At 46.5% G+C, this 14,425-nt stretch overlaps 3 protein-coding genes across 4 annotated transcripts; all 3 read left to right on the top strand.

Annotated features, from left to right (window-relative positions):
* Positions 1 to 2,002: 2,002 nt before the first annotated feature.
* On the top strand, positions 2,003 to 3,423 carry LOC125541305 (uncharacterized). Its single transcript, XM_048704750.2, has 4 exons — positions 2,003 to 2,153; positions 2,522 to 2,574; positions 2,669 to 2,946; positions 3,045 to 3,423. Exons 1-4 carry the CDS (start codon positions 2,045 to 2,047, stop codon positions 3,070 to 3,072), a joined length of 468 nt encoding a protein of 155 aa, XP_048560707.2. The 5' UTR covers positions 2,003 to 2,044; the 3' UTR covers positions 3,073 to 3,423.
* A 6,254-nt stretch (positions 3,424 to 9,677) lies between these two features.
* On the top strand, positions 9,678 to 11,101 carry LOC125541307 (uncharacterized). Its single transcript, XM_048704751.2, has 4 exons — positions 9,678 to 9,830; positions 10,157 to 10,206; positions 10,348 to 10,605; positions 10,689 to 11,101. The coding sequence occupies exons 1-4, from the start codon at positions 9,824 to 9,826 to the stop codon at positions 10,770 to 10,772; spliced, it is 399 nt and encodes a 132-aa protein (XP_048560708.1). The 5' UTR covers positions 9,678 to 9,823; the 3' UTR covers positions 10,773 to 11,101.
* A 921-nt stretch (positions 11,102 to 12,022) lies between these two features.
* On the top strand, positions 12,023 to 13,407 carry LOC125541308 (uncharacterized). 2 transcript variants are annotated; one of them, XM_048704752.2, is made up of 3 exons: positions 12,023 to 12,282; positions 12,769 to 13,070; positions 13,162 to 13,407. In XM_048704752.2, exons 1-3 carry the CDS (start codon positions 12,276 to 12,278, stop codon positions 13,174 to 13,176), a joined length of 324 nt encoding a protein of 107 aa, XP_048560709.1. In that variant the 5' UTR covers positions 12,023 to 12,275; the 3' UTR covers positions 13,177 to 13,407. The 2 variants fall into 2 exon arrangements, with proteins under 2 accessions (XP_048560709.1, XP_087395868.1); XM_087539742.1 differs by lacking the exon at positions 12,023 to 12,282 and having other exon boundaries at positions 12,720 to 13,070.
* The last annotated feature ends 1,018 nt before the right edge of the window (positions 13,408 to 14,425 follow it).

Here is a 14,425-nt window from a genome sequence, read left to right as displayed (position 1 = left end):
ACATCCAATGAGCATCTTAGATTTGAAAAAACAAATAAAGGGCCGCGCTACGTGTCAGTCGGCGGGTTCTTTTTAAAAGATCCGTCGCCTCGGCAGCCGTTAGATCTAGAGTTATCTCATCATTGCAACAAGGATAGTGTTGTAGAATCCTTTGCAACAAAGCTTCTATTGCAGAAAGTTTTTGCAACATCGGTGATATTGTAGTTTTTTTCTTTACTATTTTTGTAACATGGGTGTTGTTGTGGAAGAAAATTTTACAACACAGACGATGTTGCAGAATATTTACATTTTTTGCGGCTTAATTTCTTTTGCAACATGGATTTTGTTGCGGAAGGCAATTTTGCAACAGACATGATGTTGCCAAAAACAGAAAGAGACATGCGTCACATAAAGGAGGTGGCGGATCGCTCGCTTGTAATCCGACGGCTGAAGGCAAGCATTTTCTAAAAATAAATGAAAAAAGAAAAAGTTAACAGAAAAACGGAAAAAAAGAGAAGGGGAAAATGAAAACGAAAAAAAAAGAAACCGAAAAACTGGCAAAAGAAACAAAAACTGGTTCAGGGAAGGGAAAAGATTCTCGTCACCCGGCCGATTAAAAGCGCACCATCCGCCGCTTGAGAAGAACGCCATGGGTCCCATGTGGGATGAGGCCATCACCGCTCATCATTTTTTTCATTCTTAAGTATCTCTACAGCGAACACCTTCTACATCTAGTTTGGCTGTCTTCATCTAAGCGTTGACGTCGTCCGTGAAGGGTGAACGCCCTATGGCTGGTGGCAGGTGCAGCGGCCTGCGAATAGGCGATGCGTAGATGCTGGAAGCCGGCCATCGGGGTGCTGCGTGCCGGCCGTGCATGCGGTGGAAGCCGCCGGACTGCACCACCGACGCCTATGAGGCATGCCGCCGCTGAAGTCATGTTTTGCCGTTGCTCGTTGTTCCATGCCGCCACCGTCTAGAGGAGCGCCAGCGTCCATGGCTGCTGCCTCCTCGAGGTGAGATGCAACAACAGATCCTGCAACATGATTCATGTTATAAATAATTTCTAGAACATAACCTTTGCTTCAAAAAGTGTACAGACATTTTCGTAACATGATCTCTGTTGTAAAAAAAATCTGTAACATAACCTCTATTGCAAAAAAAAACTGCAACATAACCTTTGTTGCAAAAATATCGACAAGCATTTCCGCAACATGATTTGTGTTGCAAAAAAAAATCTGCAACATAACCTTTGTTGCAATTTTTTTCGAGATGTTACAAAAAAAATCGCAACATAAATTCTGTAGCAAATGTTTCTGCAACAAGATCTCTGTTGCGGACTAGAGAAAAACATCCGTCCGCTAGATCGTGCCAGATCTGACGGCTAGCGAGACGACGGATCTTTCCAAAAGATCCGTCGGCTGACGCGTAGCGGCCCCCCTTCAGGGAACCTTCGTGTTCCCAAAACCGGCTGCCTCGCTGTTATAAAATGGGCCGGCCCAATTCACGCACGCGGGGGATCGCGTCACATAGGGGTCACATAGGGTTTTTCCCGTGTCTAAAAAAAAAGAAAAACATAGGGTTTTCCCATTCCACCGGCGGTTTCACGCCAAGGGCAGCGATACCCTCTTTCGGCCCTATCGGTCTGTTCAAACTATTTCAAATCAGTGTGTTTGTTTCGTGGACGTTAAAGTGAAACGATGGCGTCAGTTCATCTGGACTACCAAGTGCGGATCCGATCGTCATGAGCGTTTTGGAAAAGCAAAACCAGGTAAAAACAGGCCAGCAGTCGATTTTACTGCCCCGATAAGAAACTAGTAATAATTGAATTGCGCGTGAGTGGTAAGTTTCTCGATGCAAGAAACGGGAAAAGAGAAAGGTGGCAATTGAGCTCTGAAATGAAGAAACTGAATTCTGAAAAAGCTGTGTCTGCTGCTCCCCCCAGACTGAAAATGCAGCCACCCGTCCATCAGTCCATGTACCACCTTGACCGATGCGGAGGCCAAGCCACGACCGTGTACCTCCTCCTCCTCACCTGTATGCTGCGTATAAAGTAGACCCCAACCCCATGGCAGTTTCGTTTCAGAAAGCTCCATCGCTGTTTCCCATAGAGCCCCGCCAATATCCCCAAAACTCCTCCATGGTTAGGGAAAAGAGTGGTGCTAGAGAGATGGATGGTACGCAAGCATCTATGATCCATCCCTCTTGATTAGTCGTCGTTGGTTTTTCCTGTTGGTAGTGTGTTCCGCTTTCTATTGTGCTGGAAATTTGTGCTTGAGATCTCCGGATGAATGTTCTTCCTTTGTTTCTGTTTCTCCGTTGTTTCCTTTTGGAGATCTTCTGCGTTCGGATCAGTGTAAAACTGGCCGCATTCCCGCTGATTTTCCATAGCAAAGGCTCAACTGGCCGCATTCCCGCTGATTTTCTTGGCCTTTTTGTTCGGGTGGTGGCAAATCGCAAAGTTTCGCCTTGATAATCTTTCTCTGCCATTTCTTTGTCATGCCACCAAGATTTGATCTTGTTGTTTCTTATTTGAACTTTGAAGGCCGCAATCTGCTGGGTGATGTCGGAGGAGCCGCGAGAACGAACCAGAACAAGGTTGAAAACTCCTGCATGCGTATCCATCATCGCTCTCGTGTTCCTGCGCTCGTTCGATCTCCCATCTGACTCTGCACGCCATGCTTTTCTGCAGACCAAGGTCGTCAAGATAGCGGTGGCGGTGCTGGCCATGCTGCTGCTGCTCACGGCGGCGGCTGTCTCCACGACGCCGGACGACCGTGCCTGCCTCCGCGCCTTCTTCCGCCGCGACATGTTCCTGGTGTTCTGCGTGTTCGTGAGCACCACAACCGGCTGTCTCCTGGCGTGGATGGCCGTTATGGCGCCGACGGAGGCTTCCCGGCGCTCGTACGCGTGGGCCACCGTCAGGTGCTTCGCGCTTCTTGCCATCAATCTGTACTTCGCCTTGTCCAAGTGAGTCTCTGTGGTGTGTTGTGTTGGTCTCTGTTGTTTGTTCTGCACTTGTTCTGAAGTTTGGGCTGTGATTAACTTGCTCTACTTGTTTTCGTCAGCCTCCCGGATGTCGACGATGCTGCCTAGGTTCGCTGCGCGCGTGTGGATGTGCCTGCCGGAGGATCGAAGATGGATCATTGCGGGGCTTGGAGATGCGTCGTTTTAATCACTGTTAGAAGTTTGGAAGGGCCTGCCGTATCGTTGTACTTGGCTTCTTTTTCTGTTGTCCTCCTCACCTGGGTTTTAGACTGCCTGTTTGCATCTGCTGCATTAATGCTTAATCGGGAATCGACCTCGAGTATCCCTGGAGCCTATGTAGTAGTAGTATGAACTTCGAAAGGGTTTGAATTTTGTTTATCTGAAGCTTTGAACATTGGAAATTAGAATGCATGTGACTGAGTGAACTTCCTTATTCTGAAACAACTAAGTGATGGTTAACTGGCAACTGCTTTGTTATCTTCTTCATCTGAACCAACTTTGTTAATTGGCAACTGGTTGTTCTTGTTTTGCAACTGAACCAACTTTGTTATCTTCTTCATCTTGGATTGCATCAACTGCCCGTCGCCTGGAGCCTACTTAGTACATCATCAAATTCGAAATGGTTTCAATTTTCTTTAGTGAAAGCTTTGGACGTTGGAATGCATGTGACTAGGGGAACTTCGTTATTCTCAACCAACTGAGTCACTCTTTTTTTTGTCGTGCCCAGTGTATCTCGTCCCTTACTCGAGAATAATTTGCAACTGTTTGTTCATGGTAATTAGCTCTTTTTTGAGGCAAATTCTTCATGGTTGGCTAGTTCTCTGTGTTAAACATTGAAGTAGTTGAGGTAGAGTTGTTAGGATAGTACTCCCTTTGTAAACTAATATAAGAGCGTTTAGAATACTAAAATAGTGATCTAAACGCTTTTATATTAATTTACAGAGGGAGTAACAACTACGATCTCCTCGTTGTAAAATACATGCAATTTGGCTATGCCATTGTGCCCTGGCGCACCTGTATACCCCTGAGGCCACCGTATTTGGTTGTGCCGATTCTATTGTCTTTCTCTCTATTTTCACATGGTATCAGGCCCCTTCGTTTAACAGCATCATGGGATCTCCTTCCGCCACTAACTCCTCTGCTGCTGCCATGGGCGTCCTCTCTCTTCCCCTGTTCTTCTTCTCGCCGGCTACTGTTCGGATGTGAATTGGGTATCCTACCGTTTAGCTATCTGGGCATACCAATTCATCATCGCAAGCTATCTAACGAGGAGTGGAAGTCTATTGAAGATCCATTTGAAAAGAAACTAAACTGCTCAAAGGGCAAGCTTATATCATACGAAGGTCGACTAATACTAATAAACTCGGCGCTCACGAGTATGCCGATCTTCCTCTTGTCCTTCTTTGAGGTACTTGTAGGGGTACGAAAAAGAATGGACTTTTATCGATCACAATTCTTTTGGCAAAGTGATGAAATAAAGAGGAAGTACAGGCTTACTAAACGGGACATTATTTGTAGGTCTTGGTATTCAAAATTTAGAGGTAAATAATAGATGTCTGCTCAATAAATGGTTGTACAAACTTTCTGCGAAGACCGAAGGCACGTGAGTACAAATTTTACGTAATAAGCACTTACAATCTAAGACCCTGGCCTAGGTTACCGTAGACCCAATGATTCACCTTCTTGGAAGGGCTTGATGAGAACGAAAGAAGCTTTCTTTCATAGAACTAAATTCATCATTAGAAACGGTAATTCAACGAGATTCTAGGAGGATACGTGGTTAATGGAGACGCCTTTAGCCACACAATATCCATCTCTCTATAACACTGTACAACGTAAGAGAGGCTTACATTGCTACAATGTTACAGTCCAGCGCTCTAAATGTTCAATTCCGGAGATCTTTGGTAGGACATCGATGGGAAGCATGGCTACATCTGGTTAGAAGGTTGATGGATGTTAACCTCTATGAGGTGGCTGGTAGTATTCACTGGAAATTAACTACGAATGGCATTTTCTAAGTGAAATCTATGTATTTGGACCTAATTGATTCTGGTCCGATTCCGACATTGATACATATTTGGAAAATCAAAGTCCCGTTAAGAATCAAAGTCTTCATGTGGTTTGTGCACAAGGAGATGGTTCTGACTAAGGATAACTTGGCAAAACATAATTGGGAGGGTAGTCAAAGATGTAGCTTTTGTGATCACGATGAAACCATCAAACACCTCTTTCTTGATTGTCCGCTGGCCAAATTATTATGGCGTTCAGTTCATATAGTCTTTAATATCACCCCTGCAAATAGTATACACATGTTATCTGGGACGTGGCTAAATGGAGTAGAGACAAATATTGCGATACATATTCGAATAGGAGTATGTGCATTACTACAGGCTATATGGAATTGTAGGAATGACATGGTTTTTAACAGACAAAGTCGTTTACATTTTTTGCAGGTTATTTACAGAGCCACTTCTTGGATCCGTATGTGGTCGTTACTCACTCATGTGGAAGCCAGGGAGCCTTTGGTTACTGGGTCTCCCTGTTGGAAGATGGTAACTCAGGATATCTACAACCGGTTTGGACAGCGGTCAATAATAGGATATGAGTTTAGTCATCTCCTTCTATTTTCACCGATTGTGGCACATTATACTTTTTTTTCATTTTACTTCAACCCGGAGTGAGCTTGTTCTGGTACACAGACTTTCCGGTGACTTTGCTTAATAATAAAGGGGTTGCATGCATCGCTCCGATGCAATGCATAGGCCGGGGGTAATCTTCCTTTTCTAAAAAAAAGCTCCTTTGTTCCCACGCCCTCAGCCAGTCTCATCACTGCCCGCTCACCACCAACTACCTTATGTGGAAGACCCAAGTCTTCCCCCCCCCCCACACACACATCGCCAATGTCGTCGGCTGCATCGACAGCTCCATCAAGGCCCGTCAGCTCCTTCCCGTTGATGAAAAGGCGGTGTGGGAGCCCAACCCACTGTACACTGACTGGTTCTGTCAGGATCAAATCGTGCTCGGCTACCTGATGGCCTACCTCACCGAGGACATCCTCCAGTAGGTGATCATGTTCCAAACTTCTCGTGACATCTCGGCACACTTGGAGTAGATGTATTCTTCTCATTCTCGTGCTAGTGCTGTCCAGATCAACCTGAAAATGGCAACTTTCCGCAAGGGCAACCTCTCCATGGTGGACTACTTCACCAAGATCCAGCTCAACGCCGATCATCAAGCTTTCACCGGCAGACCCAAGCGCGACGAGGACATCATTACCACCGTCATGACCGGGCTCGACAACAACTATGAGCCGCTCATCACTATTACCACCACTCGGCTTGACGTAATAAGCTGGGAGAGTTTCTACTCCCATGTGATCGCCTTCGAGCGTCGACTCGAGTTCAACGTGATCTGCCTCCACCAGGGGTCCGACAACTCCTCTGTGAACTACACTGCCCGCGACAAGGGTGGAAACAACCGCGACAAGTGTGAAACTACCGCGACAAGGGTCGTATAAAGTCCGGTGATCATGGCGGCTACAGCAAAAACCGTGTTGGTGATCGGAGAAATCACGAGCATGGTGACTATGGTGGGAACTGCGGCCATAACCGCGGTGGCCATGGAGTAGGCGATGTTGGCTGTGCTCACTGTCAGCTTCGCTGCAAGCCTAGACACCTCCCGTGGGAGGCGTCTTCAGCAGTTCAACTTCACCTTCCAGCCCCAACAAATAAGGATGTCAGCCCTCGCCATAGCTTATCCTCCGTCTATCCAAGATGATCTAGCCTGGTATATAGACACAGGCGCGACGGACCACATCACCTCCGATCTGGAACGGCTCACCATGTGGGAGAAGTACACTAGAAAAGATCCCATCCACACTGCCGACATTTCAGGTTTGCACATATCTCATTGTGGTCATGCACTCCTCCCAACTCCATCAACACCCGCAACCTTAAAACTTCGCAATGTCCTTCACCTACCTCATGCCAACAAAAATCTCATCTCTGTTAATCACCTTGCCACTGATAACAACGCCTATCTAAAATGATACCCTACTCATTTTCTTTTGAAGGATTTGACCACAAAGAGAACACTTCTTCGAGGCAGATGTGAGAATGGGCCCAATTCAAGCATCTACCCCAAGTGATCGACACTAGTTGACGAACTAGTTGTCGAGGACAATAGGAAGAAGAGAGTTTATCTTCTGTGTTAAATCACAAGTCTCTCCAACCCGACATAGTTTTTTTGCTAGAGTGAACTGGCCGAACAAATACCTTGTCGCCATCGAGCACCACTAGTCACCTCTTAACCCTGCTTTATCTTAGGTTGTCGGTTATGTTTCGACCATGTGATTTATGTTCGGTACCCGCTTCTGATTTCCTTCGGTAGTTTTTCTTCATAGACTTGTATCTGTTTTGTTTATTCCACTGTTGTGGTCTGAGGGATTTTGAGTTCCTCGAAAGAAATTTTAAATCTTCGATTAACCCCCCTCTGGTAGACATAGATCCGTTCTTACAATTGGTATCGGAGAAATGTACTCATTGTCTATGCTTATTAAGGTCTAACAACCTTGGAGTTTAAGTATGTCTTCAATGAACTACAAGTCGAACTTGAAGATTCCCATCTTCGATGGGATGGACTATCCCTTCTGGAAGGAGAAGATGATGATTCATCTGAGAGCTATCAATGATGACATGTGACATGTTGTTCAACACGGCTACATGATCGGGACCCCAGGATATCTTAGTTCTTGGGAGAGAGAAAAGACTCATTCAAATGGATGCCCAAGAAAAGGATGAAATCTGTGGCCATCTATCTCGGGCTCAATTCCTTCGATACAGTGAATTGGAAATTGCGAAAGAAATCTGGTACATCCTCAACAAGATCAATGAGGGTGTGTCCACTCAGAAGGAAACTCGCATCAATACACTTCGTGCAAAATTCAATCGCTTCAAAAGGCTCATGAATGAAAGATGTCACTTTCGATCGATTGAGTGACATTTAAATGAACTCCAAGACTTTGGAGCCAAGAGCATCACTGATCATGAAGTTGTGAAGATGTTGCTTAGATCATTAGACGGTTCCTTTTATATACGATGTCCTGATGATAAAGGAGAGAGCTTTCAAGTTACTCGACTCTTCCGATATCATGGAGATTAAGAAGAAAAGAGGGATATTTATGGTTCAAGTTGCCGAAAAAGTCGCGCACTCAAAGCTGCGGTTGAATCTTCCTCCAAAGATAATGTCGATGAAGAATCTGACGACCGTGAATGTGTCAGCAACGATCTCGTGCTGATAACAAAACTCTTCCAGCGCTTCTGAAAGAAAATCAGATCCAGAAGAAAGGCTCAAGCAACTCGGGAAATTCCAAGTCCTCGTCAAAACCTACGGGTGACTACACTCGTTTTAAATGCAAGAAGTCAGGACACTTCATTTTTGACTGTCCTCTCTAGGAAGCTGAGATACGAGCCAGTGGAAGATTTGACCCGTGTAGTAGCAAGCATGGCAAGGGCTAGAGCACGAAGTATGACTTAGACGATGAAAAAAAGACCAGGAAGGTCTTCAAGAAGAAGGACAACTCCTCCTCCAAGTCCACCTCAAGATGTTCTTTGAGAACTCCTTCAAAGTTTACTTGCAACCGAAGAATGAGCTCTCACAAGGACAAGGCTTACATTGGGAAGGAAATGGATGCCAAAGAAGAACTTTCTGACTCCGAAGAAGAAGAAGAATCCGGAGAATAACCAGACTCAGGCATAGCTTCGGTCTTCTATGACTATTTTATTTGTCAGCGGGACCTCTCTCTATGTGTGTGTGTGCGCGCGCGCGTGTCTTTGCGTTGGTTGTGTGCATCCTTGTTATGCAGAAGCTGGGTGTGTACTCATTATGATTGCATCCGTCGATGATATGTTATGCGTTACTAAAAAGCGCCTTTGCTAAAAAAAGGGGTATTAGAGATTTCTTTTTTTTTTTACGTTACTAAAAAGCGCCTTTGCTAAAAAAAGGGGTATTAGAGATTTCAGTGAGATCGTGCACCGGTTGGCTTGACGAGACCGAGACTTTTTAGGAATCTTCGTGGAAATAATGCGCGAGCCAATATTGCTACAAACCTTCTGAACTCTCTCGGGGTGCTACCTCACGTGCCAACATGGCAAATATCTCGAGGTGCTCAGTAAAATAAACATATATTTTTTAACTTTGGTGCTTGTTTGTATAGCACAACCCTCTACAAAAAAGGACCAATGATTAAGAAAATTAGGTTTTATTTTTCACATTGCATTGCATTATACGTGGCCTAAAAGGGCTCTGTAGGACCTCCGTAAGAATCAGTAATTTTTCTCCGTCTGGTGAGGCATTTTATACCCCGATACTGACGCCTTTGCGTTACCCTGGAGGTTTCGCGCCAAGGGCAACCATACATACTCTCTTTTGTTCCTAAGTATGTTCAATTTTTCAAACTAATTCAAAATCAGTGTGTCGTTTCGTGGTACGTTAAAGCGAGCCGATGGTATCCTGCTGTACCACCATTCATCTATCCTAGTGAAGCGATCGTCATCCGCGTCTTAGAAGAGCAAAATCAGCCGTCAATTTTACCGCCCCGTAAAAAAAAGTAGAGATAAGAAAAGAAAAAAGGTAGCACCTGCAAGTACGATCTCTGAAACGATGAAACTGAAATCTGAGAAAGCACTGTCTGCTGCTGCCCCCCGACTGAAAATATTGCCAACCTTGACCGATGTGGAGACCAAGCCACAACCTCTACGCTGCATATAACTAGACGCCAAATCCATGGCAGTTCTTCCATATAGCTACATCAGTGTCTCCAAAACTCTCCGTGGTTAGGGAGAAGAGCGGTGCTAGCGCGATGCCTGGTATGCATCCTCTTAATTAGTCAGTGACAGGCTTTCCTGTTGATAGTTTGTTGTGCATGTTATTTTGGTGAAAATTTGCGCCTAAGATTTTTGATTTCCCGATGAATGTTCTTGCATTTTCCTTTTCTCCGCCTTCCTCTTGCCGGAGCACATTGTCTTTCTTGACGATAATTTGGCCGTGGATAGCGTTTCAAAAGATTATTTGGAGTTTTCCTGGCGTTATTTGTTGTCACTCACTGCTGGCAACTGTCACCTTATGATCTTGCTCTGCCACTTCCTCTGGTTACCAAGATCTGATATTCTTGTTTCTTGTCTGAACTTTGAAGGCCGCGGTCTGCTGAGTGCCGGAGGAGCTGCAGGAGCGAGGAAGAACAAGGTAAAAGAAAAGAAAAAACTCCTACATGCACATTCACCATCGATCACGAGTTCCTCCGCATGCATTTATTTCTCCCGAGTCCCGACGTGTTCTTGCGTTCGTTCGGCCTCTCTGTCTGACTCTGCGTGCTCTGCTATCCAGATGGTCAAGATCGCTGTGACCGCGCTGGCCGTGGTGCTGCTGCTCACGGCGGCGGCTGTCTCCACGGCGACCGACGGCCGTGCCCGGCTCCGCGCCTTCCTCATGATGGTCTGCGTGGTCTCCCAGATCAACCTGGGCCGTCTTCTGGCGAGGGAGGCCGCTCTGGCGCGGACGCCGGCGGCCCGGCGGTGCTACGCGGTGAGCGCCGTGGCGTGCTTCGTGGAGCTCGCGCTCAAGCTGTACATGATCCTGGTGCTGGCGAGTCTCTGCGCTGTGTCCGTCTGTTCTCTTCTTTCTCAAGTTTCTAGTGCTGATTAACTTGCACTCGCCGTTCCTGTCAGTGCCCGGCGGGGGTGGAGGATGGTATTCACTGTTTAGGTACGCCGCGCGCTGGTGGATGTAGCTGCCGAAGGGTCGAAGGTTGATCATTTTGAAGTCTGGAGATGCGCCGTTCTGTTTAGTTCCTCTTCTGCTAAGTTAGAAGTTTGGAAGGGCCTGTGATGTGGTGTCTAGTCTCGTCTTACCATTATTCTGTTGTTGTCTTGTTGCATTGGGATGCAGTATGAAGTTAGAAGGGATTTGAACTTGTTTAGCTGAAGCCTTCAAGGTTGGAAACTTGGAATGTAGTACTATGCAGTAATTTGCAACCAAAATTTCATGGTTAACTGCTCTCTGCGCGTAGGTCGTTTTCGTTGTGCAATCACCTCTGTCTATGCGCAATCGTAACAGCACAACCCCTAGCCGCAGTCGCGCAGCTGCAGGTGATCTTTTCTTTAACCACATCATATCAGTTCCGTTGGACTGTAGCCTGTACTCTCTGGTTCTATCGTTAAAATGAATCTTCTCTTCCGCCGCACTTGATTTTCTCTTTCCGTGCAATCCCAACGCTTTTGCTCTGGAGTTACCATACCAGACCAATTCTGCTTCTCTAACAAAACAGCAAAAAAGAAAAGAAAGAATGCAAGTAAAAGTAAACCATTTGGACTTGCTCCATTCAGAAAAGAAAGGAGAAAAAGAAGATGGTTCAGAAAGGTAAACTGGAAACTGGAAAAGCTGGGTTGATCCTGTCCTCCCTGCCACGGAGACGGAGAATCTCCACGACTTTCGTGGACGTTAAAGTGAACCGATGGCGTTTGTGAGCAAGTGCGGGTCGTCATGTGTGATTTGGAAACAAGCACTCGATTTTACTGTTCCGAAAAAAACGAGAAAAGAAAATGGTGGCAATTGAGCTCTGAAGTGAAGAAACTGAAACCTGAAAAAGCTGCGTCTCCTTTTTTTTTGACAAAAAAGAGCATTCTCTCCGATTTCCATTAAAAGAAATCACCATGTCTTACTACAGAGCAGAAAGAGAAACTAAAAGACAAAGCATAACACTCCACTCCCCTACGAAATTTCAATTGCCAAACTAAGGAAGGAGGAAAAGCCATCCCTTCCCCTCCAGAAACCCTCAAGGCAAAAGAACCTACGGAAGTGGTCCGAGGCCTGAATTCAGAGAGAAATCCAGTCCCCAGAACACTTACAACTTTGTTATTAGGAACAAAGGCATACATCAGAACTACAGTCTTATCATAGATTCATACAAGACCATAAACTGTCTGAAAAGCAAAAGAAAGCAAGCTAGAAGTAACGAGGTCTTCCTGTGATCACCCCTGGATTCTCCCAGTCTTCAGGCGCCACCCATAGGCTGCTTTGAACACTTCTTCCGCCACCAGACTGCTGCGTCTGCTGCTGCCTCCAGACTGAAAATGAGCCACCCGACCAAAGTGGAGACCAAGCAACGCACGATCGCGTCGCCCGTATGCTGCATATGACGTAGGCGCCAACCACACGGCAATTTCGTTTCAGAGAGCTCCATCGCTGTTTCATCCAGAGCCCCGCCAATATCTCCGAAATTCTCCGTGGTCAGGGAAAAGAGTGGTGCTAGAGAGATGGATGGTATGTTCTGGCATCTATGATCCATCTCTCTTGATTAATCGTCCTTGTTTTTTCCTGTTGCTAGTTTGTTCTGGTGGAAATTTGTGCTCAAGATCTCCGGATGAATGTTCCTTCTTTCTTGGTTTCTTTTTCTCCGTCTTCCTCGTAGCAGAGCAATCTTGTCTCCTTTTTGGTGATCTTCCGCGTTCGTAGGAGAGCAATCTCGTCGCATTCCCGCTGATTTTCCATGGCAATGGTTCAATTGGGGGTTACTTGGTCTTTTCTTGTCCTTGATGATCTCGCGCTGCTATTTCCCTGTCATGTCACAAAGATTTGATCATCTTCTTGTTTCTTGTTTCCTGATGATCTCGCTCTGCTATTTCCCTGCCATGTCACAAAGATTTGATCATCTTCTTGTTTCTTGCTTCTTGATGATCTCGCTCTGCTATTTCCCTGTCATGTCACCAAGATTTGCTCATCTTCTTGTTTCTTATGTCAACTTTGAAGCCCGCGATCTGCAGACCGTGATCCTCAAGATAGCGGTGCCCGTGATGGCCATGGTGCTGCTGCTCACGGTGTCGACTGTCTCCATGACGCCGGACGACTGTGCCTGCGCCTGCCTCCGCGCCTGCTTCTTCCGCAGCGACTACTGTCTGATGATCTGCGTGCTCTCCGAGATGAACCTGGGCCGTCTTCTGGCGAGGGAGGCCGCTCAGTCGCCGACGCTGGCGGATCGGCGCTACTACGCGGTGGGCGCCGTCGCATGCTTCGTGGAGGTCGCGCTCAGGCTGTACATGATCCTGGTGCTTGTGAGTCTTTGCGCGCTCAGTCTGTTCTCTTCTTTCTCATGTTTCGGCTTGATTTGGGCGCTGATCAACTTGCTCTCGTCGTTTTCGTCAGTGCCCCTCGGCTTAGCTTCGTCGCGCGCGTGTGGATGTGCCTGCCCAAGGACCGAAGATGGATAGTTTTGGAGTCTGAAGATGCGCCGTTTTGTTCAGTTATTATTACTACTACTCTGCTAAGTTTTACTACAAGTTTGGAAAGGGCCTGTCTGGAGATGTTCGTCCTTGGGTAAAAGACTATCTTTTTTAGTACTACTGTAGCATTTTGTTGTTGTCTTGTTCCCTATGTATGAAGTTGGAGGCATTTGAAGTTATTTAGCTGAAGCCTTGAAGGTTGCAACGTCTTATGTGAGCAGCATTTCTCATTCTTGACGTGGTAGACTAGTAATTTGCAGCCAGTTCTTGTTCTTCATGTGCGCGTAGGCCGCTGTTTGGGCAATCAGCAATCTTCTTTGAAATGCAAGATGTGCAATCGATTTGTTCCTTGAAGCTTGCCCCCCATATGGACGCACTCGTCTCCAACGCCCAAAGTGTTTTCGTAATGAAGGGGAGGATCCATGACAACGTCATATATGTTGGCAATTTCGCGCGCCGGTTGCACAAACGCAATATTTCCACCCTTCTCTTCAAGCTCGACACTAGAAAAGCATTCAACTCGATCAAGTGGGAATACGTCCTTGACTTATTACAACGCAAGGAGCTCCCTTGCACATTCCGGAGTTGGATCGTCGCTCTGCTTTCATCATCCTCTTCACACATCCTCCTCAATGGGCTTCTGGGCCACCCGATCAAGCATCGCCGCGGGTTTCGTCAAGGGGACCCCATATCATCGATGTTGTTCGTCCTTGCAATCGCCCCCCTTCAACAAATCCTTGACATCGCAACTCGTAAGGGCATTTTACACAAGATACGCGGACGCGGCGCCACGATGAGAACCTCCATCTATGCGGACGGTGCGGACATCTTCATGGCCCCAATTAAGAGGGACATTGACAACCTCTCAGTCATGCTAAGGGGCTTCAGCGAGGTGACAGGCATATGCACCAACTTCCACAAGAGCTCGGTGGTGCCCATTCGTTGCAATCATCTTCCGCTGGGGCATATATTGAGTAGCATTCCGGGGACTCGCGCCATGTTTCCAATAAAATATTTGGGCCTCCCGCTCTCAGTAAGGAGCTTCGGAAAGTCGACTTCCAATATCTTGAAGACAAGGCGGCCAGGAAATTGGTCACTTGGGAGGGACAAACCATCACAACCATTAGACTCACTGCCCTTGTCAGATCTGTCATCACCTCTTAAGCGGTCTTCTCCATCACGCCTCT

Source organism: Triticum urartu, chromosome 2A (genome assembly GCF_056163025.1).
Source record: "Triticum urartu cultivar PI428250 chromosome 2A, HENAU_Tu73, whole genome shotgun sequence".
Classification (NCBI taxonomy): Eukaryota; Viridiplantae; Streptophyta; class Magnoliopsida; order Poales; family Poaceae; genus Triticum; species Triticum urartu.
This window is presented reverse-complemented; position numbering and strand designations above follow the sequence as displayed.